Source organism: Macaca mulatta, chromosome 3 (assembly GCF_049350105.2).
Source record: "Macaca mulatta isolate MMU2019108-1 chromosome 3, T2T-MMU8v2.0, whole genome shotgun sequence".
In the NCBI taxonomy this organism is placed as follows: Eukaryota; Metazoa; Chordata; class Mammalia; order Primates; family Cercopithecidae; genus Macaca; species Macaca mulatta.
In genome coordinates this window covers 90088223-90112267 of record NC_133408.1, presented here as the reverse complement: position 1 = coordinate 90112267, position 24045 = coordinate 90088223, and the positions used below count along the sequence as shown (strand labels likewise).

The window sequence follows — 24045 nt, the reverse complement described above, 5'->3', positions numbered from 1 at the left end:
TTACTCATTTCAGCATTCTTTATAATAGCAAAAGATTGGAACTAAACCAAGACACTGATTAAAAGTATGTTCACCAGTGAAAAATACCTATATTTAGCTGGATACGGTGGCTCACGCTTGTAAATCCAGGCCTTTGGGAAGCTGAGGTGGGCAGATCGCTTAAAGTTAGAAGTTCAAGACCAGCCTGGCCAATCTGGTGAAACCCTGTGCCTACTAAAAACATAAAAACTAGCTGGGCATGTTGATGGTAGCTTGTAATCTCAGCTAATGGGGAGACTGAGTCAGGAGAATCTCTTGAACCCGAGAGGCAGAGGTTGCAGTGAGCCGAGATGGTACCACTGCACTGCAGCTTGGGAGACTGAGCGAGACTGCATCCAGAAAAAAAAAAAAAAAGAGAAAAATACCTGCAGTGAAGTGTCCCTGTATAGAGACATCAAAAGAGCTTTAGGATTTATAAATGAAAAGAGATGTGCAGAATAATATATGTTGTACACTCCCTGTGTAAGAAGGGTAAATCAGAACATATATATATGCACATGGATACTTATATATGTACATCCATATTTATCTAAATAAAAATTTGAGTGTTTTAGAACCATGTAAATGTTCAAATGTATTTATCTCACAATAGGATTAATAGGGTTATGTTATGAATATTATTTTTCAACACCACACCTATTTATTTTCCAGTGGAATCTACTGTGTGAAAGGAAAAGGAAAACTCGGGACCCCAATTCACTATGCTATGTTTTAGAAAAAAATAAGCCAAAAAAAATAAGCCAAAAGCTGGCTCATGGGAGAAGCTGCCTTTCCTTTTGTGCCTAAACAGAGTACTACAGATGAAAGGTCAAATAGCTCCAGAAGTAGCTACTCTATGTTCACTGTATCTTATGTAAAGTGCTGATCTACTGAGTGCAACATGAATACATAATTTGGCAGTTCCCCTGCCTGCTCCCTTGCTCTTGCAACGTGTGGATTGTTATACCCTTCTTCTTTCCCCTCCAGCCCACTTTCCTTTTTTAAATATTGAGGCCCTCAAATTCATCTTTGGAGAAAGGCACAGACCATAGACTGCTTCGGTGATTCCATGTTATTTTCTTCTGGGCATGCCCCTCATCTAGGCAAAATAAACTTCTAAGTTGATTGAGGCCTGCATCAGATACTTTTTGATTTATTACTGTCTCTAGAGTAGAGTTACCAACAGTGCACGCTGATACTGTGGAGGGCTTGTGTGTGCCAGGTGCTATTAACTCATCTAATCCACATAACTTCAGGAAATGGAGCATTATAACTTCATTTTACATGAGGAGATTATGGCACATAGAGTTCCTAGAACTCATCTGAGGCCACACAGATACTAAACACCATACCCAGGATTCCTGGGACCAGAGAGCATGTGCTGAGCCTCTCCATTACGCTGCCTCTCTGGTGTTGGGGCAGCTCTCCTGGGGGTATTGTGAGGATCAGGAAACACGGTGTCTGCGAAACACTCTAGAGCTGAGCTCGCATGGTACGCGTCACAGGAGATGGTGTCCTGTTGCCACTGGAATGTCCTAAACCAACTTAATCTGGTGACTCTGGTGACATTTAAAACAGAAGCCGCATGGGCTCCTTCATTCGGTTATGATTCCTCTTAGAAGGTGTCATAGACACTAGCTCAGGGAAAGAAAGAGAAATGGGATGTTGGACCATTCTTACAACCAATACAGAATTCCATAGCCCAATTGCCATGAGGTTTCTTACCTTGGATTTTCAATTCGGTATCATCCAATTAAAATACACATGGACAAAAGTCAACTTTTCATTGTTTTAAATTTATTTTGCCTATTAGGAAAAACACACCACGTAATTCAACTAGCAAAGAAGGCTGTTTCAGGACATGTAAAATGAAAGGCTTCCAGGCAGTTATCTGATTAAAGAATACTAAGGGAGGGACAAGGCTAGAAGCCGCGGACTGTCTACACCATGGCAGTGGCTATTTGGGTTGGCTGGAGGAGCTGTGGAGAATATGGAGAGAGTGGTGCTGGAGACCGCTATGGCTATTCCTCATTGTCATCACAGAGTGAGGTTTTCCGTGTGCCCACTGGTTTGAAAACCATTATACAACAATGATAGAACAGTACACACATGAGAACTGAAATAGCCCAAACCCAGAAAGAAAGCCCAACTAGATCCTCAGAAGACACTTCTAGGCACAATAGCCGATGAGGAAAAGATGGCGTCCTTGTGCCACCGTCTGTTACGATCTCTCTCCATTGCAGCAGACAGCCGTTCTTCTAAGCAGACAGACGGCGATGATGGCAAAATAGACCTCACTCTTGACGAGCAGGAGGAGGTACATGTAATATGCAGAGGTGTTTGTGAGCTGCAGCAGTAGTGCATCTAAGAGAAATTTCACACGTTCTTTTTACAGAATAACGTATTAACGGGAGAGGGGTTCACAAATACTTATTTCTGACGATTTACGTTGAAGTGATATTCTACCACCACCAAAACCTAAAAGTAAACATCTACTGCTACCACCACCACCACCAAGAGTCAGACAAGTCAGAATTCAGCTTTCAAGTTGATTAACAACCTCTGCTAAATTCACATAGAACATTCCAAGCTATTAAAAAGTAAGGTTGCTTTGTAGGAAAGCAAAGAAAGTGGTTAATCCAGATTCGCTGATGTGTTAGGTAGTTGTGGCACACCCACCTGTCTTTCCTAAATGTCTCTGATTATGGCTATGCTATTATTGGGTGATTGCATTTCATATTATTTGAGGTTTTGCAAGATATATGTGCTGTCAAGGAATAAGTAAAGACAGTGGGGGTGGACCACCAGTAACTACTCAATGAGCTACAAGGCTGAGTCTCTGCCTGCAGAAATTTCCATTTTACATGTTTTGTCTTCATGATGTCAGAACTCCAGAAACATCAGTGCTTGGTGTGGAAAAGTGATGTGTTCCTAACTCCCCGCCCTTCATCAAGTGAGATGTTACTGCCCCTCCTTGCCTGGTGTGGCAGCTTAAGTCAGAGCCCCTTGGTATTGGAAATAAAGGAAAGTTGAGCAGGGCTAGCGCCAATGCTTCTAGTCACATTCTTTGTGCATATGTAGAGAGAAAAGGCCAGAAACAAGTACTCATTCTGTGTCTGCTAAATGAGATACCCTATGCTAGACATCTCACATTCATGCCCTTATCTCTTCAATAACTGTAAATCTGGTGTAATTATTCGTGGTTGGCTGATTAAAAAAGATATTACTCACAAAATATAGGTCACTTACACCTAATCATTAAAAGAGCTGGAGTGAAAGTTCACTCTGCAAAGTCCATGCACCCACCCATCCCCACATTATGTCCTTTTTTTTTCGGGTTCCTGGCTTTGTAATTTCTTGCTATCTGACTCTATTGCAGAAAAATAATAGGAAACTTACTAAGTACATAAACTCTTTGTTTGATGGCCTGATTTGAAATCCCAGATCTAGCTGTGTGACATGTATAGGGATTTTTATAATTATTTGCTTTAAAGGGACTGTAAATTGGGAGAAAAAAATAATGTACCATTTTATAGGGGTGTTAAGAGGGTTAAACAAGAAAATGCAGAACACAGCCCAAACCCTTCTGTGTAAAAAGCACTTGATAAACACTGGTTCGTGTTATTAGCTACTAGCAAACACCAAAGACTAAGACAAAACAACTCGAGAAGCAACATGGTATCATGTTTTCCCCAGTCATTAAAACAAAAGACATGAGGCCGGGCACAGTGGCCCACATCTGTAATCCCAACACTTTGGGAGGGCGAGGGGGCAGAACACGAGGTCAGGAATTTGAGACCAGCCTGTGAAACCCCGACTCTACTAAAAATACAAAAATTAGCCAGGCATGGTGGCATGTGCCTGTAGTCCCAGCGACTTGAGAAGCTGAGGCAGGAGAATCACTTGAAGCTGGGAGTCGGAGGTTGTGGTGAGCTGAGATCGTGACTGCCTGGGTGACAGAGCAAGACTCTGTCTCAAAAAAAAAAAAAAAAAAAAGACACATGGATGAATAAAATGTTTTTTGAAATAGTTAAAAGCATATCACTTTACCCTCTAATTTACAGCCATCTCATACCCCAAAGCAATAGTTTGCTTTGTTAATACAACTCCTAGAAAAGGAGGGACTAATTTAAAATATCACAAGGTCCATTCTGCAGCATCCAACCTAACAAAATCCATTCCCTGATTTTTCAAGCCAGAGAAGTTCAAAAGTTAAAATGATCAAGAGGAAGTAAAAAACACAAAAACTTACCATTTGCATCTTTTGAACAATTGTCTTTGGGATCCATTGTGGTGACATCTAGAAGAATGAGAGCAAGTACTAGTCAATTATTCATGCCCATTATTTGTCAAGGTGTATGTGTATGTTTGTGTGTGTGTGTGTGTCATTAAATGAATATTGATAAAAACTGTCAACAGAGAGGCAGGAGGACAGTTATTAAAAATATGAGCCCACAATTCCAAAAATAATTGGTCTAATTCTATGTGATTAGATAGATCTAATTCATATATTATGGTTTTGCACATCAATATATTGAAGTTCATGGAGAATATACTTTTTCTTTTTTATTCCAACTGGAGTGTAGTATCCAAGATCATTTGGTTTTCCTTCTGTATTCATAGCTCTTAGCACAGTGTTTGCCACAAAGTATGTTTTTGATAAATACTTGTTCAGTGGAAAAATAAACAGAACAAGTGGCTACTTTAAAGCCTTTAACACACACTGCTGACATGAGACCAGCAAAAAGATTAATTTGGGTTTTTTTTTTTTTTTTTTTTTTGAGGCAGTGTCTCACTGTTGCCCAGGCTGGAGTGGAGTATAGTGTGGTGTCATCACGGCTCACTGAAGCCTCAAACTGCCCAGGCACAGGTGATCCTCCCATCTCAGCCTCTTGAGTAGCTGGGAGTACAGGCACATGTCAGCATGCCCAGCTATTGTTTGTATGTTTTGTAGAGACAGGGTTTTGCCATGTTGCCCGGGCTGGTTCTGAACTCCTGTGTTCAAGCAATCTTCCTGCCTTGTCCTCCCAAAATGCTGGGATTACAGGGATAAGACACCACACCCGGCCAAGAATTCTTTCAGTCCTAGAATCCACAACAGAATCTTACATGTTTGAAGGAGTCTGGCTTAGAAAAATTTCTCACCTAAACAGAAAAAAGCAGTCATTCCTTTCCAAACCATGCATGTCCCCAACGTCCCCAGCAAGTACCCATGATTTTCTGGAGATATAGTGTTTCTAGACATAACAACAACAACATTAACAAAAGCTAATATCTACTGAGTGTTCAGTACTGTCTCAGGCACTATGTTAAATGCTTCCCATGCATTTTTTGTTTAATTCCCCAATAACACTGAAACGAGTTGTATTATGTATGACCCCATGTTCTGAATGAGGAAATAAAGTTTAAAAAGTGCAGGCAACTTGCCGAGAGTCGTATCAGTGAACAGCAGAGCCAGTATTCAGACAGTAGTCATAGGGGAAGAAAAGAAATTGGACATTTGAAAAGTACTTAGTAGAAATAATCCACAGAAATAGATAGAAAGTAATTTATAAAGAGACAATATAATGTCACCATTGTGTACTCTAAGAAAATCTCTTTGAGTATGTTAATTATTCTCAGCAAATGCTCGTTTTTATTATAGGAGCTCAGCATTTCAGTGCAATTCTTTCTGGGACTAGAAAGAGACGGGCCAAGTCACATTGATAGTTCTCTGAATAAAACCTGAGGTGAGAGTTGAATGTATCTGTGATGTTTAAAAAAAAAGGAAGACGCAAACATGCAAACAAAGACAACATATTTTAAAGCAGAAGAAAACAGAGTCGCATTGGTGTTTTGGTTTATTATTTTTTTAGTAGATGTGTTCTTATCTATACAGATATGATTCTGGTGTGCAGTTTTATGCACTCACTGAGATCTTCATTTCATGTATTCTCAAAAATGGACTTGAGGCATAGGTTTTGGATAAGTCTCACGATGCAAATGTTAGTTATCATGTCTGCATGCCCAAATATCTTTAAGGGCTGACTTTAATGGGTTTTCAATGTTTTCTTCTTTTCCTTAGGTTAATTTTATTTATTAAAAGATAAATGAAAATGACTATCACTTATTTCCATGCATTGATTGAGATAAAAAGAATAAAGTAACTATTCCCCATAATAAAATCTGTAAGAGTATCCTGAGTTCTCTCTCTTTCTCTCTCAATCAACGTTGGTTGCAAATGTGGACCAGAAGAGTTTTATCTCCTTTAAAAGCACTTCATTGATTATATAATATGATCACTTCTATGTTATATTTTTAGCTTTTCTCAGAAAAAAACAAACTTCCAAAAAAGAGCATTAGAAATCTACTGTAGAATGACATTAAGAGCAGTGTCCTCCTTAACGTAGTTGCCTTGAGAAGCGCATGAAAGACATTGTACTCTTAGGCCAGGCACAGTGACTGGCGCCTATAATCCCAGCACTTGGCAGGCCAAGCAGATGGATCACTTGAGGTCAGGAGTTCGAGACCAGCCTGGCCAACATGGTGAAACCCCATCTCTACTAAAAATACAAAAATTAGCCAGGTGTGGTGGCGGACGCCTGTAATCCCAGCCAGTCGGGAGGCTGAGGTAAGAGAATCGCTTGAACCCGGGAGGTAGAAGTTGCAGTGAGCCGAGATGGTGCCACAGCACTCCTGCCTAGGCAACAACAGTGAAACTCTGTCTCAAAAAAAAAAAAAAAAAAAAAAAAAAAAAGCAGGTAGAAAGACATTTTACTTTTAGAATTTAGTGTAAAGGAAAACACATTATAAAACTGTAACTTGTCGCCTGTATAATATTCACTGTCCTGGAACTTACTATACGTTTTATTTTGCCCTAATCACTGGAAAAATCAGATCACGTAAGCACAGTGGTAAGACTACCCTCAGGCTTTGCACATTTGCCTCCCCTTTGTGTCTCGGCAAAGGAAATAGAAAATTGGAACTGTTTTTAGATAAATATCATTTTGTCAACAATGAACCCATCATTTTTAGGTTAAACTTTGTGGGTAGCAAGATTGAGGTGACTCTGCCTGCTTCAGTAGAACATTCCTGAAAGGCGTATATTTGTTCTTTTTTCCAGATCAAGTAAAGTCATCAAGAGAAGGGAGAACTCTTTTTGAGCATTTACCACTTGCTTCGTTGCTAGATGCTTCTGTGTACGTTGTTTCCTTTAATCCATCTAACAACCCTAAAAACCAGCATGTGACTTTCTTATTTTGGATAATGGAACTGAGGCTGAGAAACCTTCCGTAACCTTTTCAATTTTGTTTTCTCCAAAACCCACACCATTTTAATTCTATAGAAAAGTAGCAGGGCATTTATGCTACCATTAAATGTGACACCAATTAAGAAAGATTTATGCTTGTTTTTCATTAATAATGAAAGGAAAAAATGCAGGATTCCCTTTCAAAGACATGTTCGGAGAGATGATATGTGTAAACACATACCTGTCTTTATTGGAGGAAAGATAATTTCTTGATCAACTCCATTTTTATTATTCTCATGTCTGACGATACATCTGTGCTCTTTATCCAGTGACTTTTCTGGCACCGTTAACCAGCTAAATTTCATGTATGTGTCGTTAGTCTTCACGGTGTTCCCCTCCTGGGATCCCAGAATCGTGTTGCTCTTCTTTTCTTGCCAATGTATCTTAATAACATCCGGGAAAAAATTCTCAAGAAGACAAAGGTATGTTCCAGCCTTATGGAGGTTTGTTTCAGCAATGGAAGGAAGAAATATAGTGGGCTTGGGTGAAACATCTGCATCAAGGTGTTTATCTATGGGGAGAAATGGAATATGAATTTAAAAGAATCATGAGAGAAACACACACATTGCAGGGTTTGGAATGGCCTAGTACATAACAATAAAAAGAGACGGTGCCATTGAGCTAGTGTCCACCGGGGCCTTTCATCCAGGATAGGCTGCACAGTACTTATTACTGTGCTTATTTTATAGAGGTTGAAAAGAGGATCAAAAAGTTAAATAACTTGCCAAAAGTCACAGCTCTCAAGTGTCAGATGCTGGATGAAAACCTGGCCTTTGTTTATTCTGCACATGCTGTGAGGGAGTGTGATTTTTAACTGCCTCCTACCAAGGCTTCCAATGTTCATGAACATATTTATTTTCTTTTTTATCTCTTTAGTTTCATTATAGTGAAGGGTGTTTTCAAGGTGGATGGCAGGGGAAAGGGGAAAAAGATCAGATAACTTCAATGATCTCTCTACAGATGAGACTCTTTTGTCCTTTTCCCACTTTCGTTTCCCATCCTTTGTAACTTATGTTCTTTGACCAAATAACACACATTCTCATGTTCCACAATTTTGTGTCCTCCCACTCTTCATTTCACTGATTCTGCGATGCACCATATTTATCTGATTATTTATCTTATTTCCCATATGAATAAATGTCACATTCTAAAAATCTTACTATTTATCTTATTTCCCATATGAATAAATGTCAGCTTTTTGTTTTTTTTGTTTTTGTTTTTTGTTTTTTTTTTTTTGAGACTGGGCTTTTTCTGTCGCCCACGCTGGAATGCAGCAGCACAATCATGTCTCACTGCAGCCTCAACTTCCCAGGCTCAAGTAGTCCTCCTACCTCAGCCTCCCAAGTAGCTGGGACTACAGGCATGCACCACTTTGTCTGGCTAATATTTGTATTTTGTAAAGACAAATTTCACCATGTTGACCAGGCTGGTGTCAAACTCCTGCACTCAAGTCATCTGCCTGCCTCAGCCTCCCAAAGTGCGGGGATTAGAGGTATGAGCCACCATGCCTAGCCATTTTGTTCACTTTTATTTTTAACAATACATAGTCACTTGTTTTAATGAGAATCTACTTCCATGTGTATGTACTGTCTATCAAGTTGACCAGGTAGTTTCAATGTATATACCATGAGCAGTCCTCCTAGTTAATATCTATCTTTATATAACATCTCAATTTCACATCTGCACCCTCCAAGTTTTGGGGTGGAGCAGTATTTACAGCTGTACCTCCAGATTATTCACCATCTCTTGAATTTAGAAACAAAATGGCAACATTTCCAAAACTTTTATTAAACATTTTTATTGATTATTTTCAGAGATACTCTTGCGTTAATCTTATCCAGTAATACACTTATCAGAATTTTATGTATTCCCCTACCTTTTTCTCCTACATTTGGGGATAAAATTTTAACCTGTGCTCCTTGCCAGGTAATCACAGGCCTTTTTCCTTCTCCTTTCCTTGAAGCTTTTGATCATCTGTATTTATTTAATGGTCAAGCTCAAATAAGACACTAAGAATGGAGAACACGTTTGTAAAACCTAGCTCTGTGATAGGGACACCTACATACTAAATTTATATAGACAGAAAGAAAGTGCCAGAACATAAAATGAGGCTTTCTTTCCCAAAATTTTCTCTCACAACATAGGCGGGGCGGGGGGGGGGGAGGGTGCCTTATGGATGGTACAGTCTTTGTGTAACCTCTCATATTAAAAAATGTTCTTCAAATACTCTGCTTTGATCCAGAAGGTCTAACTGGACGAGATGTCAACATGAAATGAACTCAATGAATGCTAGTTTGGGGCGATAGCACTGGTAAAAGGAAAGAAAAAGCAAAGAAATGTATCATGAATTTGGTCATTATTACTTGGGGCTAAGGTCCCTGTAGTTTTTACTTACTTCATACAAATGTAGAATAACGGAATAAATCGGAAAAAATAATTTCCTTTTATTTTGTGAGTGGATAATTGTTTCTCAGAATAAAATATTCAGGGACACCATCATATGAGGAATCCAAAATGGACACTGAGAACTGAGATTCCTTAGAAAGTTGCTCTAAGGTAGTTGCTTTAGATGCATGTGAAGCATCAAAACAAAATCTTTAATGAAATATAAGGGCACCAAAGCCAATATTTCTCAACTGATATTGGTATTGACATAATCTTTAACTTTGTAGGTATGATCCAGTTAAGAAATTAAATGTTATAAGTAGACATTTGACTATTTTACCTGTATCCCTATGAATTTACATATTCAAGTTGGGAGAGGGGAAATACATACTTTCTTAAACTTGTATAAATTTTCTCTGGAAAATGAAAAATCACCTTGCATTCAAGCAGATCATATATGAGATAATACATAAAACATTCTAATTACTTTTAGAAGCAGGTAAAATTAGTCTTTTAGAAATAGAAAGCATTTTACAAATAGTGATATTTGTTCTGAAGTGAGCTGTTGAATAGATGGGGGTTGATACATTTGTCTTATTCCTGAGTGTATAAAGACCTCTCATGGGTAGTAACTTGAATTCCGGAAGAGGAATTAATATTTCTATCACCTACCAAGTGCCAGGCATTCTGGTGGGTAATTTCCATATTTAATTTCATGTAATATATACAACATTCCTTCGAGATAAATAATCTCCATTACTTTCATTGTACAGATCAACTTGAAATCGGAACTTTCAACTTTGCTCTGTTATTGCAAAATATTAAGGACATTTGAAAAGAATGTTTATGAAGTAGTGTGAAGTGAAAAAGCCAGATCTATTATTGTGTGTCTAGTCTATGATTCCAACTTTGTAAAGCAAACAAACAAAAAGCATAGAAAAAATGTTTAAATAAAAGTTAACAGATAATGTGATGAGGGTCAATATCAAATTATATTTTTTGTTTATTTTTGTGTTTTCCAATTTTTCTATAATGAACCAGCATTTTTATAATTTGAATACTTGGTGAATCAAAATACACTTCCTAAAGGGCAGTTACATAGAAAGTGGCAGCCCCAGGAGTCATCGAGAAACAAAGTCCATACCTTTTCCTGCACCGCACTTTCCTGAAAAATCACTTCTCAGAAAACTACAAATTATGACTTTGATTGCTACCATTCACATTAAATCAACTGGATAAAAGAGAATCAGAAGGTCACTTTTTAACTTATAAGTTAATTTTATCATATGATCTCAAGCATTAAAGAAATAAAACTATAAAACTGCTTTCATTTTTTTCAATGCTTTATCAACTTTGTGAATATTCTCTGAAAACTTTCATTTCAGTGGAACTAATAGACCAAGAGTATCTTTATGAGATGTTTTCTCTCATCCAGGCAAAATTACATCTTTAAGCTTAAGCTAACAAATAATAAACAAACTCATTGGACCAATTTAAATAACAACAAATGCAGCTTATGTCACTTTTAAATATGGTCACACCGTGAAATATTTTGACATTTGATAGTAATCATTCTTTGGTCAAATTATCAAATATTTCATCTTTCAGTGACCAAATGAGGAGGGTAGCTGAATTTTTTTTTCCTTTTTTTACTTTTTTCCATTGGTTATTTTTAGAATTGAAGAAACAAAATCTCTAAACTAAACTTGTTCACAAAACTTTTAACAGAGAGATACCAGTGGAACATAAGGCCTCCATCCTTTAGAGATTTGCAGTTGGTCTAAGCTCCTTAGTAATGTCTCCCATGCTAGGGCTGGAAAAGTTCTGACTCCCATGGCATGAACCAAGTCACCTGACCTCTCTGGAGATTTCACCATGATTAGTGACCAAACCAGGAGGGAATCCTAGAATTCTGAGCCAGCTCCTGCCTGTCTCCCATCCCTTCTCTACATTGCAAAATTTAAAGAAAACTTACCTGTAATGATGAGCTTTGTTCCGGGACCAAATAGCTTGACTTTTCTGCCAAACTGTTGCCCACCACCTGAGAAGCCTTTACAAGAATTTACCTTTGTGTTTGTCTTAAAATTTTGCCAGCATTTTTTTCAATATTTACATAAAGACATAAAAATTGGCTGACATTAAGTCAAGACAAAGGTCAAACAAAATCATAATAGTTCTGAATGCAATCAGGAATTTAAGAACTGACCTCACCCTGCCCTGGGTACTTTGGGTTATGTACATTCTCTCCTTGTATCACATACATTAGAGAGTCTGATTTTAACTTTTCTCGTGATTTTACCTGAATCTTCTAAATATTCCCTAAAGAGTTTTCATGTATACAATTTGTCTTAAGTGTAATTTAGAGTTAATATTTCCTTAATTTTCAAAGACAGACAGTAATAGGATTCTTATGTTTGACATTCAGTAAATAGATACTCAATATGATTTATAGGTATTTTGTGATTCATATGTATGGAGGGATGGGTATCTAGATTGATTCTAAAGTAACTTCCTTTTGGCCAGGCACGGTGGTTCACGCCTGTAATCCTAGCACTTTGGGAGGCTGAGGCAGGTGGATCACTTGCGCTCAGGAGTTCAAAACCAGCCTGGCCAACATGGTAAAACCCCATCTCTACTAAAAATACAAAAAAAAAAAAAAAAAAAAAAAAAGTTAGTTGGGCTTGGTGGCAGGTGCCTGTAATCCTAGCTACTCAGGAGACGGAAGCAGAAGAATCTCTTGAACCTGGGAAGCGGAGGCTGCAGTGAGCAGAGATGGTGCCACTGCACTCTAGCTGGGTGATAGAGCGAGACTCCATCTCAAAAAATAAAAATAAAAATATATAGAGTAACTTCTTTTTAGAATCCAGTTTTCATTGATAGAATACCAGATAAGTTGTTACAAAATATGAATTCTTAATGATGATTCATTGCTGAAAGACTGCTCCTTTTGACTTGAAAATACCCTTACAGTTTCATTGAATTAAATCGTGTGCTACTCCACAGAGAATCTGAGGCAGCTTGAGTTACGCAACTTAGCACTGCAATACAGCATAGCTGCAATAGCTCCTTCATCAGTTTCAACATATCTAGCAAATTTGATGCCAATACAGAAAGACAACTGAGCGGAATGATGTCAAAACGACTCATTCTATAGAAATACGGTAAAAATTATATTTTGAATATTTTATGCATGCGTATTCCATATGACTTTTTGGAGGAGAGAGAGGTCATTTCAGTGCCATAATTAGAAGTAGAATAATTATATTAATACACAAACAGTAATACAAATTGGAAGTTGGTACAAGAAAAATAGTCCATTCATAGGGTCAAGCTACAGAAGAGGAAATATTCAAAGTATAAAACTATGACTTAATAATGCTAAATATCACATAAGGGTCCAGACCAGGCACTTGGAAACAGATAGCCTTAGCTAGATCCCAGTCGTTGCCACAGTGACTAATCATGTGACTTTAAGAAAGTAACTACTCTTCTCTAGGCCTCAGTTTCCTTATCTGTGAAATGGGACTAAGAGGATCTCCTGCATAGGTCTGATGAGGAAGGAGATAAAGCACTGAAACTATTTACCATGGTGTCTGGCTCTCAATAAACTGTACTAATATTAATTTTCTCCTTAAAGGAACAATATCGGGTCATTTTATCAAATCCACCCACCAAACACAATACATAGATCTTATAAGCAATAACTGCTACATAAATTAAGAAAGAAAACAAGCTCATGAACCCAAGACCTTCTGCTTCTCTGGCAGCCACAGGTCAAAGAACATGGGCAGGGCCCAACCAAGCCAGAATCTAGAATACTTATCTGCCAGACTGGCAGCTTCTGAGTGTTGAGACTGTGCTTCTTTGCCCTTTTATCTCCAGCATTCAGAACAAAAACTGTTTTCAGTAACTATTTGCTGAGAGGATAAATGAAGAAATGAAGATGTAAAATCAGGAAGACTCTTTTCATTGACCTTGGAGCTGACATGGCTGGTTGAACCTTACAAATTCTATTAAACTGGGCCATTTCCAGGTGATATAACAAGAGTCCCAATAGCATAAATTTTGACTGACTTCAGCCTCCCTCAAAGAAACTAGAGCACTAATAAGTGGGATATATCGACGTTCTATAGTAATTTACTATACTAAGTAATTTTTTCTGTACTGTGTCTCAGGATGAGATCAAAATCAGTAACATGGATTTGGCAGGCTAGCAGAAAAAGGAAGAACTATGTTGTATCTCAAAATACAGAGAAGAAGTAATTAATAAAATTCCATTTTTATGTCTCTCGCTTAAAAGACCTACAAAAAATTATCTTGGACGAAGGACTTGCAGCAATGGTTTACAGACATGGTCCTCGAAACATTTTAATTTCTCTCCAGAGTCTACCGTGTGTGTGTGTGTGTGTGTGTGTGTGTGTGTGTGTGTGTTAGGTGTGTGTGTATTCTAAAGTAGAATTTTAATCCACTTACAGACAGGGAAGGGAAGATATTATGTACAAAATCGTTTTGTTTCCATTTTCAGCTAACCTGAAAAATTGCTGTTCGTATACTGAGGCCAGGAATGTGACAAATTCAGATAAGGTTGATCATTTTTTTCTAAAACGTATCTATCTGTTTTTCATTACTGGGATAACAACAGAAAAAAAAATTACTTACCAGGCGAAGTTACTATGAGCTTAGTCCCTTCAGCAAATATCTTGATCCAACCAGTGCTATCACACTGGTCTGAGCTTCTACAAAAATCTCAGCCTTCTGATCCTCATGACGTGACTAGCAATCTAACAACTTTGAACTAGCAATTTGATCTTCTGGCTTTTTTGGAAGTCCTTGAATATAGGTTTTGTGACATCTGATAGTTTGTATTTTTTCCTCATAAATTACCTGTTTTCTTCTAAGGCAGTAATTCTTGAAAAGCACCAACAGAAAAGGGAAATGGAAAAAAAAGCAGGAAGAGAAAACAGCAGGCTCAGTGGGTCAACCCACTGCTTTTCTAAATTACCAGGAAAAGTATTCAGAGAACTGTATACTTTTTTTAAATTTCCAGGTGTTCAATTGTGTTGAAACTGCTTTGAGATTACATCAAAGGAAAAGCCCTTCTGTTTCCACAAACACCAGGGCCTCTCTGTTGGCAATTTGGGAAGATACTTCTGAAAGGAGGAAACTCTTCAGTAACTGAAAATGCAAATGTGTCAGTGCAGATATACTTGAGAAATTTGAACCAAGGTCTCCACTTTCAAAAAGCCACTTTTATCATTCGGCAACACGATGCTTTACTAAAGCAATGCCAAATGAGAAAATGTGTTCTGCAATGACTTATTATTTCTCCTGGAATAACAGAAGAAATTTGTAGAATTCTGTCTCCCATGAAATAATAGATTATTTAATTATACTGAGGCATGATCAAAAAAAAAAAAAAAAATCGAGCTATCTGATATGTTGAAAAATCTGCCATCTTAAGCCGGGGTCTGCTGTGTGATCTCCTGAGTACAGAAGAGGTGTTCAGTTGCAAGGACTAAGGAGGACAGGTCTGATGACCTCCATGTCCACTCCAGCTTCACCCTGAGTCCTCATTCAGGAAGGTATAAATGAGGTCACAGAGGGCACCTGTCCATACACGGCGGCTCACAGCCCCCAAGCCAATGGAGAGGACAATGGGGCTGGGTGAAAATTATGTTTGGAAAGGGTTTCTTTTTAATAGAAAATTCAAAATTATTACGTGCCACTGTTGATGACACTTTATACCTGTGATAGACAGAATGATGGCCACTCAGTCTCTTTTGTCCTCTGGCCTTCCGTATTCCAGGACCATGAGGGGGAGCATCAGAAGTCTTAGCAGCTGTCAATATTCAAGAGCCGTGGAGGATTTAAGTAATAAAATATGAAAAAGTAATGAATTATAAAATCTTTTATTAAATTTACCAAGAAAATACAAGAACAATATGAAGAATACAGTATTTAGTTTCCCTAAGGGCACAAAATAAAACCTAAATACATGGAGAAACATGCACTGATGAATAAAAAGCTTCTATCAGAAAGAGGCCAATGCATCCTAAATTCATCTATAAATTTCCAGCAATTCCAGTCAGAATTACTACGACATGATGTTGTTGTTCTAGGATGTGAGGTTTAATGTTGGACTAGATAAGTTGATTTTAAATTCTATAGGAATGAATAAATATGAGATGATTGAAAAAGTATTTTCTGGAAAGTGGTACAGTGAATAGATATTTGGCATTGTAGATCTTAATTCTTATCATAAAGCTACTGAGATAATATGATAATGATATAAGAATAATGAAATAGACAAAATAAATTCTCTAGAAAATATGTCAAATATGTGTACCTATTTAAAACAAGCTGCAGCATTTTTAAATTGAAAGGAAAGGATGGGTTGTTTAGAAACGGGCATTAGGAAAATAATTACCTGAGAAAATAAAAATATCACTGTACCTCATCCCAGATAACAAAGGGTCAAAATAGATGAAAACTAAAATTACAAAGCTACACATGGCCAGAAGGAACATGTAGGAGAATAATTGTATCCATTGAGTAAAGGGGTATAGGATGGAAATGAGGTAGGAGAAACTTAACACATTAATTTTGAAGAAGTAAGAACGTGGACAATTTTCTATTTTATAGTATTTTCAAATAAACGTTTTTGAAAGAAGAATAGACAATGAAGACTTGCTAAAAAAATTTAGAGAAGAAAGTGACATGATCACATTTGCACTTTAGGAAGATATATGCGTGAGCAGAAAGGAAGGGGTGCTGCCTGGGACAGCAATTTGTCTGAAGTAGATGGTTTTATAGCTGGTCACCATAAGCCAATAAGAGGCTTATGCATTGTTGCAGAGATGGTGGAGATGTACAGAGTGGCTGGAGCAATAAACATTAACAAGTTTACTCGAGTTTTTAAAAGATTCTTATGAAATAAATTATTATCTCAGGAAGTTGGGAATGAAGAAAAAGACACTTTAAAATTGGAAAACTCAGGTTCAGATTCCAGTTCTTCCACTCCTGGTGTTGTGCCCTTGGGCGCAGACACATCTCAGAGTCTTGGTTTCCTCACCTTTTAAATGGAGAGGATTAGACCTAATTCCCAGGACTTTTGTGAGATATTTACAATAGAGCCAGGGACACAGGAGGTGCTAAAAACTGATTGGTTTTCTCTTATCGTTTATGCAATAATTCAGAGAGACTTCACTTCATAAGGTAGAATGGAAACATCTTATTTCTGTGTCTTTTTATCTGAAAATTAAAAGTTATTGTTACTTCGGACTGTCAGTTGCCCTTTGCACCTGTCATAGATGGGATGATGTCCACTCAATCCCTTTTTGTCCTCTGCTTTTCCTTATTCCAAGACCATGTGGGGAAGTATCAGAAGTCTTAGAAGCTGTCTACACTTCAACAGCCATGAAAGATTTAAGTAATAAAACATAAAAATGTAAGTAATGAATTATAACATTTTTTATTAAGTTTACAAAAAACCAAAAACTATGTGAAGACCATAATGTTCAGTTCTATTAAAGGCATAAAATGAAACCTGAATGAATGTGTATAAAGATGAGCAATTTTGCCTCTAACCTTATGTTTTGGAACACACACATCCCCCCTGCCACATTTGTCATGTCTTGAGTTAAACAAACTGAGGCAACTTAAATCCTGCTTCCAAGAAGATGGGTTATGAATGAACAAATACATAAATAAGAAGTAAGTCAAGTGAGGTAAAGCACAAGTTGGCACTGCAATGCTTGAAGTTTTGCATCACTTTTTCAAATTTGATGATAATAACTTTCATAGAGAACAGCTTCAACCAAATTTGTTTGGCCATCAAAACATATGAAGACATATCTCACATTTCATTTCAGGGTTTGGTGGCCAACATGAACCAAAATAATAATTTGCACTATTTTTCACATTGATTTGTCTTTTAGAAATTTTAATGGATCTTAATTAAATCAGGTACAGAAGTAAGTTAAGACACTTCCAAGAGAGACCACTGTCTGAAGCAAAATAAACACATTATCTGACATGTACAAGAGATAAAAAAATCACATACTGACCATCTGTGGACCACTAACTTTCAAAAATTAGCATAATTTGATTTCACATATGTCATCACTTAGATGATATCAGATATGTTACGATATAGTCCAGTGGATCTTTACTTGTTTCTGAAAACACCGGGGCAGTGTTTGGGAGAGGCCAGGTCACTGCGCTTTCAATCAGTCTCCCTTTTAGCAATTGTGCCACCTGCCTTCATTCTTAACCTGATGATTTAGTCTTTTAGGGTTTCTTTTGCACTTGGGGTATTTAACATGCCACTATGCGTATTATAGACACTTTTCAACTGATACTACTCCCACAGGCAACATGCCTGGTGAAACACTTGTTTCTTTTTGACAAACAAGAAATGTTTGCATAAAAAGACTTGTGTCTGGAAGAATGTCTTGGGAAATTAATATTCTACTCTAAGCCCCAAATCTCCTTTTGGCTTCCCTTCCCCCTGCTCCAGGATGACAATCCATGGCCCTGTGCTTTTTGATATTGAAAGAGAAGAAACTCATAAATATAGTGTCTACCGTGAGTCAGGCACCAATTATGCATTTCTCTCTTTCTGCCTTACCCTATAAATGGTTATTACTATTAAAAGTCATGTGAGGAAACAGAATTAGGGAGTTGAAACTGAGCCAGGATTTCAGTGCAAATTTTCTGGATCCCAAACCCTGTTCATCAATTACTTGGAAAGATATGTGTAAGGAATGCAGTTCCCAGGTATAGTCTAGGTCTGTATAATACAGATAATCTGTATCTCAAATGGCCATATAAAGGATGCTGGGTATTGCTTTCTAGGAAGCACAGAGCATATCAAATGAAATAAAAAGCAGATGAAATGGCTGATTTGCATATTCTAAAAAGCAATGAGTAGGCAGTGCCAGCACCTAGCAAAATAATCTGTGAGGAGTGGGACTAGTTGAATCTGAATATCAAATTATATCTCACAATTTATTTTCTTTGTATTTGTCTTTCAGTGACACCAGGAGATTATAACATCCATGAGGCCATTTGAGCCATGCACTTCAGAATGACAATCATTGCTGTCGTGGCTGGCCTGTTGCCCTGCACATGTCAGGGGGAACACAAAGAGTTTCTAAACCTGCAGTAAGTTAGAAGACTAGGTGTTCTCTACATTGGGTCCGTAGTGTTTCGGTTGGGGGCTCTGTTGAGACAGCCTACTCCAGTCTCAGATTGGGCCACACAAGGTTGGGCCTGGTTTGTGGGTGTCTTTCTGGCAGGTGAAACCAGTTTCCAGAGGTCCTATAACCTCCCTTCAGATCTCATATCACAGGAAACTCAATAATAGTTGGGTCTCCTCACTCTTCTCTCATTACCAGGAGAAACAAAAAAACATGGAAGTCAACAAAACACTATCTGCTTGAGAAAAAACCCTTGCCATTGCATCAGATGATACAATATACTGTTGCCATTTACTGCAATAGGAAAGTCTGGTGAGGAAAATAATACATGCTTGGAGATTGGGGGAAGGGAGTGGAATTGGAATCAATAATTTTTTGGCTACTTGTCAGACATCTAAAAAGAGAGGTACTGAGCTATAATGTAATGATATAGATATGGTTGCTACTATTGTTCTTGCTATTTTCTAGGTGTGGCTGGTAAGGCCTTGGACATGAACAAGGCCTAGGTCACTCTAAGAGAGCAGAAATCAAGCCAGGGCTACCCAATTTGAAACAAGTGTGTGGCCAGCCAATTAGGATTGGTTCCAGGTTTCAGAGTGAAGAGTAGGAAATTCCAGCCTTGGTTCAGCAGGCACTTCTATTATAAGAATTTACTAATGTAGTCAGAAGAAAAGTTAATCTCTACTTCCCACTTGCCCATATGTGTGATGGGCATACCAGGGAAACTGCTCTGATTAGTAGGGATTTCAGAACAGATAGGAAGCTATAGAAACAAAGGGCAGTAAATAGCTATGGGAAGACAACATGGGTAGATGGAGTGTGGAGTCCATCCCTGCTGACCTTTGTCCCCTTCTCAGCAGTATGGTAGTTACATGTTTGGCCGATATCAGAGTTAATTGGGGCCTAGGGGTACCACTGAGGAAGACGACGCATAGGGAAGTTGTCACAGTTCCCTTTTGAAAGAAATGTGATTCTGCTGAAAGAAGTTCAACACAGACCACAAGAGAGGCAGGAAGAGGCACTGGACTGAGAATCTGAAATGCAAGAGTGTGGCCCTACCTCTGTGGTTAACTAGCTTGAGACAAGTCACTTGCTGTCTCTGTGCCCCCAGTTTCCTCATTTGAAGTGGGGACATTGGGCTAAATATGTTCCAAGGGCCCTCCCTGTTCAAACAGCCTATGAACCAATGAACAAGAGCATTAAGGAGTCTGTTGTGGTCGCAGGAGTATGAAAGCAGTCAGGCGGTGGTCATAGGAAGGTTTTCTTTCAGGTCCCTTCTGACTCTGTGACATTGTGAGATCCCAGCAGGCACAGTAGTAAGTGGCTTCATCCAACTTGGCAACATTGTTAATGATCAGGTAAAAAATACCATCATGTTTATCATCTGCCTCCAAGCGGGGATTGGGCCTGTCTTGCTTGTAATTTTTGGCTGAGCCATAAAGGATTCGTCTCAGGGGCTTCCCTTCTTTTTGTTGATACCAGTGCACAACGGTCTTCTCGAGAAGAACCCCAGATAGCTTGCACCTTATGTGCACTGTTCTGTCTTGTCTGCGTGTGGAGGAGAGTTGATCCTGAGATATTCTCATTTTGGTGTCTCCATCTGAAAAACAAGGAAGAGAAATGAGAGGCACTGAAAACAGATGACTGTGGACACAAAAATTATGAAAAGACAAGCAAGGAGTAAAGTCAACCTACAAACCCAAGCCAAAGACACAAGAAAAACCCATGAGGTTGACATTGCCAGTGGCTAGTCAGAGTAGACGCTACAAGGGAGCACAGATTAGGACTGAAGATGTAGTGGCAGCTGTTGCTCTGTGACAGGGAGGGAAAGGTTTGTTTGAAAACCAATGAAAGTCCTTCACAGGGAGATCTCTGTTGAAGTGGTATTTGTCATGTTCTGGTGTAAAGAAACTATCAAATCCAAGAAGATCTCGTGAAAACACTTCTGTAATAATAAGTCAATGTTAACTTCCCCTTTGGAGTAATTCCCTCCTATTGTTTTTTTAAGTGTTACTTTAAATAGGTCTATCTTTGACCTCTTTCTCCACTCCCATTTTGGCCATATTTTGTCAGAGTTGTGGGTAGCTATGCAGTATCATGAGTATTGGAGGAAAAGTATAATCACTGTGTATGGTAACAAACGATATTATAATTTCACAACCTCTTGCAGTACTATGTACATTTTATAGATTGGAAAATGTCCCCAAACTTCACAGTGTGATAAATATTAACAATTCATGTGGTTATTGCTTTAGACACTGGGCTGTTATACTCTATTGTGACTGAAGCAAAATTTTGGAGGAAAAAAATATTTTTGGTTTATTACCCTCCACTCTTTTCCCATGCATAATTTTTAGTTTTTCAGAATTAAAGTTATAATTTACTGTTGTTTAGGGGACAATATAAGATTTTATATTTATTTATTTAGAGACAAGGTCTAGCTCTGTCACCCGGGCTGGAATGCAGTGGCACCATCATAGCACACTGCAGCCTCGAATTCTTGGGCTCAAGTGACGCTCCCACCTTAGCCTTCCAAATAGCTAGGGCTACAAGTGACTACTTCCACATCCAGCTAATTTTTGTATGTTTTTTAGAGACAGGGTCTCACTATGTTGCCCGAACTGGTCTCACACTCTGGCCTCAAGCAATCCTTCCACCCTGACCTCCAATACTCACACCTGAGATTACAGGTGCGAGCCACCATGCCTGGCCTGTTTTTAAGCTTCTACACATGGCTATTTTAGGTGAGATAGCTCAGTGATTTAGTCATAAGGGAAAGGACACAAAAGAAGTGATTTGTTGAGCACTATGTCAGAAGCTTTCGTATATACGAGGCTCATTTAGACCTCAGCGACTCTATGAGGTGACTAATGTTAGCCCCACCTGAAGCTGAATAAACAGAATGAAAAGGCATTAAGAATTTTCCTACATCACACTGTCAGTAAGTGGCCTGGCAGGAATTTGAAATCCATGTCTATGTTACTCAAAAGGCCTTGTATTTTCCAGCACTCTTTCATTCATTCACAGTCAATAAACCAGCCCAAAAGCCAGCCCAGGCTCCCAAGGGGTGAAGTTGGATGATAAAGTTTCTCACTGAAAGGAGCATCAGAGGTTGGGCCCTTGGGCTCGTGCTCAGACTTTGCTCAGGACACATGCACCAGAGAAAAGTGCTCTGTGGTCAGCAGCCAGGTGCCTCTAGGAGGCAGAAAAGAGGAGGTGTGTGTTTGCACAGGTGCAGCGGGCGTGGGAGGCGTTTTTGTTCAGTTACAGTGGAGCATTTTGATAGAGTGTATCCCAACAGGCACAGTAATATATCCCTGCGTCCTCCTCGGCAACTCGGTGTATTCTCAGGCTGGAGGACAAGTCACTTTGCCATTTTCTTGCTTCATATCTTTCCTCACTAACACCTTGTTCATGGACTACATTTTCATTTGAGGAGATATACAGAATTCGCTTTAGGGGCTGGTCTGGCTTCTGGTGGTACCAGTGTATACATACATTCTTCTTGAAGGTACTGGATTTTATCTGGCATTCAAGAAATGCTGTATTTCCTTTTTTCTTGGTGACGGATGTTACAAGTTGTGTTATGAGATTGTCTCCGCTTGTATCTGAAAGAAAAACCAAAAATTTTGAAATTTTTCAATATGAAATGTTGATGTTGACTAAGATAGTATGTTTGTTTTCTATTAAGGGAAAGCTTGGGTGTGAAGCTTACATTTTCTTCCTGGAGAACTCAAGGTAATGGTGGAATTTGTCAGCTTAGCTTGAATTACCATGTGGCTTTGTTCCGCCTGAAAATAGTGTGATTTAAGTGTCCACACTTAGGTTGATTCATGTCTTTGCTATTGTGAACAGTGCTGCAATAAACATACATATGCAATGTGTCTTTAAAACAGAATGATTTCTATTACTTTGGGTATATACCCAGTAAAGGGATTGATAGGGATACCATGGAATACTATACAGCCATTAAAAGAACAAAATCATGTCCTGTACAGGGACATGGATGGAACTGGAGGCCATTATCCTTAGCAAACTAACACATGAGCAGGAAACCAAATACCATATGTTCTCACTTATAAATGGGAACTGAATGATGGGAACACATGGGCACATAGAGGGGAACAACACAAACTGGGGCCTATCAGAGGGTGGAGGGTGGGAAGAGGGAGAGGATCAGGAAAAATAATGAATGGGTACCAGGTTTAGTATCTGGGTGGTGAAATAATCTGTACAAAAAAACCCCATGACACAATTTAACCTATATAACACACCTGCACATGTACCCCTGAACTGAAAATAAAAGTAAACATTAAAAATAAATAAATGTCCACATTTTCTGTGCCTCCCTTCCAATGAGCGAGATGTCCCTTGGGTAAAGCAACTCACACGTCCACAGGGAGGCCACCAGGATGCCTGGTAGCAGGAGCAGCATTCTGCAAGCTCTTGTCCAGAGAGGTGGCTGAACACGGGGTATTCTAATCACAGAGAAAATCTGAGGTCTGAGATGGCAGGAGGAAGTGCGCTCTGAACACACAGCTAAGACCCGCAGACTGCAGGGGAAGGGACCCATGCTATTTTACTCAAACATCCTGTGAAACTGGTTTTCTAACTCAGTGTTTCAACGGATTTCTCATTGCTGTGTGATTTTTACTATCTGAAGATGTTTGTGTAAAGAGCCATTTTCTTGCTAAAATATAAACATTTTTTATTGGTCTAAAACAGAGAGGGAGAGAGAAAAAGAGAAACCCTAAAGTCTGCCTTTGAGGTGCCTCGGGGGCAAGTGTTCTAACACAGTTGCTCTCACTGCACATCAACACCTAGATCCACTTAGCTGTGGATCTAGGCTAAGGCAAGAGCTAACTTACGTATGACCCAGGTTTCTCCTGTAGACAGCCAAGCCAGAGCAAACTTTTTTCAGATTCTCTTTCTTTTGAATGTTACCATTAAATGGGAACCTTACAGAGGTTGTGTCCTTGAAGTATACTTTTAAAGCAAAACATTTTTATACATTCTAAAAACAAGGGCCATTGTTATTTCCTATCATAAAACAAGTGTAGATTCAGTAGGGGTCATAAAGAAACATAGAGGAGAAAATAGTCACTTTTTGTCCCCACCAGCCAGAGGCAACTACTATTAACAGTTTGGTGTATT

The 24045-nt window shown here is 38.6% G+C and overlaps 1 protein-coding gene and 2 gene segments (V, D, J or C); all 3 read right to left on the bottom strand.

The window, feature by feature from the left end:
- Window positions 1-24045, bottom strand: part of TARP (TCR gamma alternate reading frame protein) — a 75327-nt gene that overhangs the window by 34137 nt on the left and 17145 nt on the right. The window contains exon 1 of one of the 9 annotated variants that reach the window (XR_013415389.1): window positions 14351-14372. The exons of the other annotated variants lie outside the window; for them this stretch is intronic. The gene's annotated coding sequence lies outside the window, so the exon portion shown is untranslated. Of the gene's footprint in view, window positions 1-14350; window positions 14373-24045 lie in introns of those variants that run through there. 9 annotated transcript variants of the gene reach the window in all.
- LOC720538 (T cell receptor gamma constant 1-like) overlaps window positions 1794-24045 on the bottom strand; it is a 56627-nt gene continuing 34375 nt past the window's right edge. The window contains 3 exon segments of the C gene segment in view: window positions 1794-2382; window positions 4271-4318; window positions 7488-7817. Of these exon segments, the coding sequence occupies window positions 2240-2382; window positions 4271-4318; window positions 7488-7817 (521 nt within the window).
- On the bottom strand, window positions 17617-23409 carry LOC144339865 (T cell receptor gamma variable 9-like). The segment is given in 3 exon segments: window positions 17617-20491; window positions 22390-22499; window positions 23281-23409. Coding segments are annotated over 2 exon segments (435 nt in total).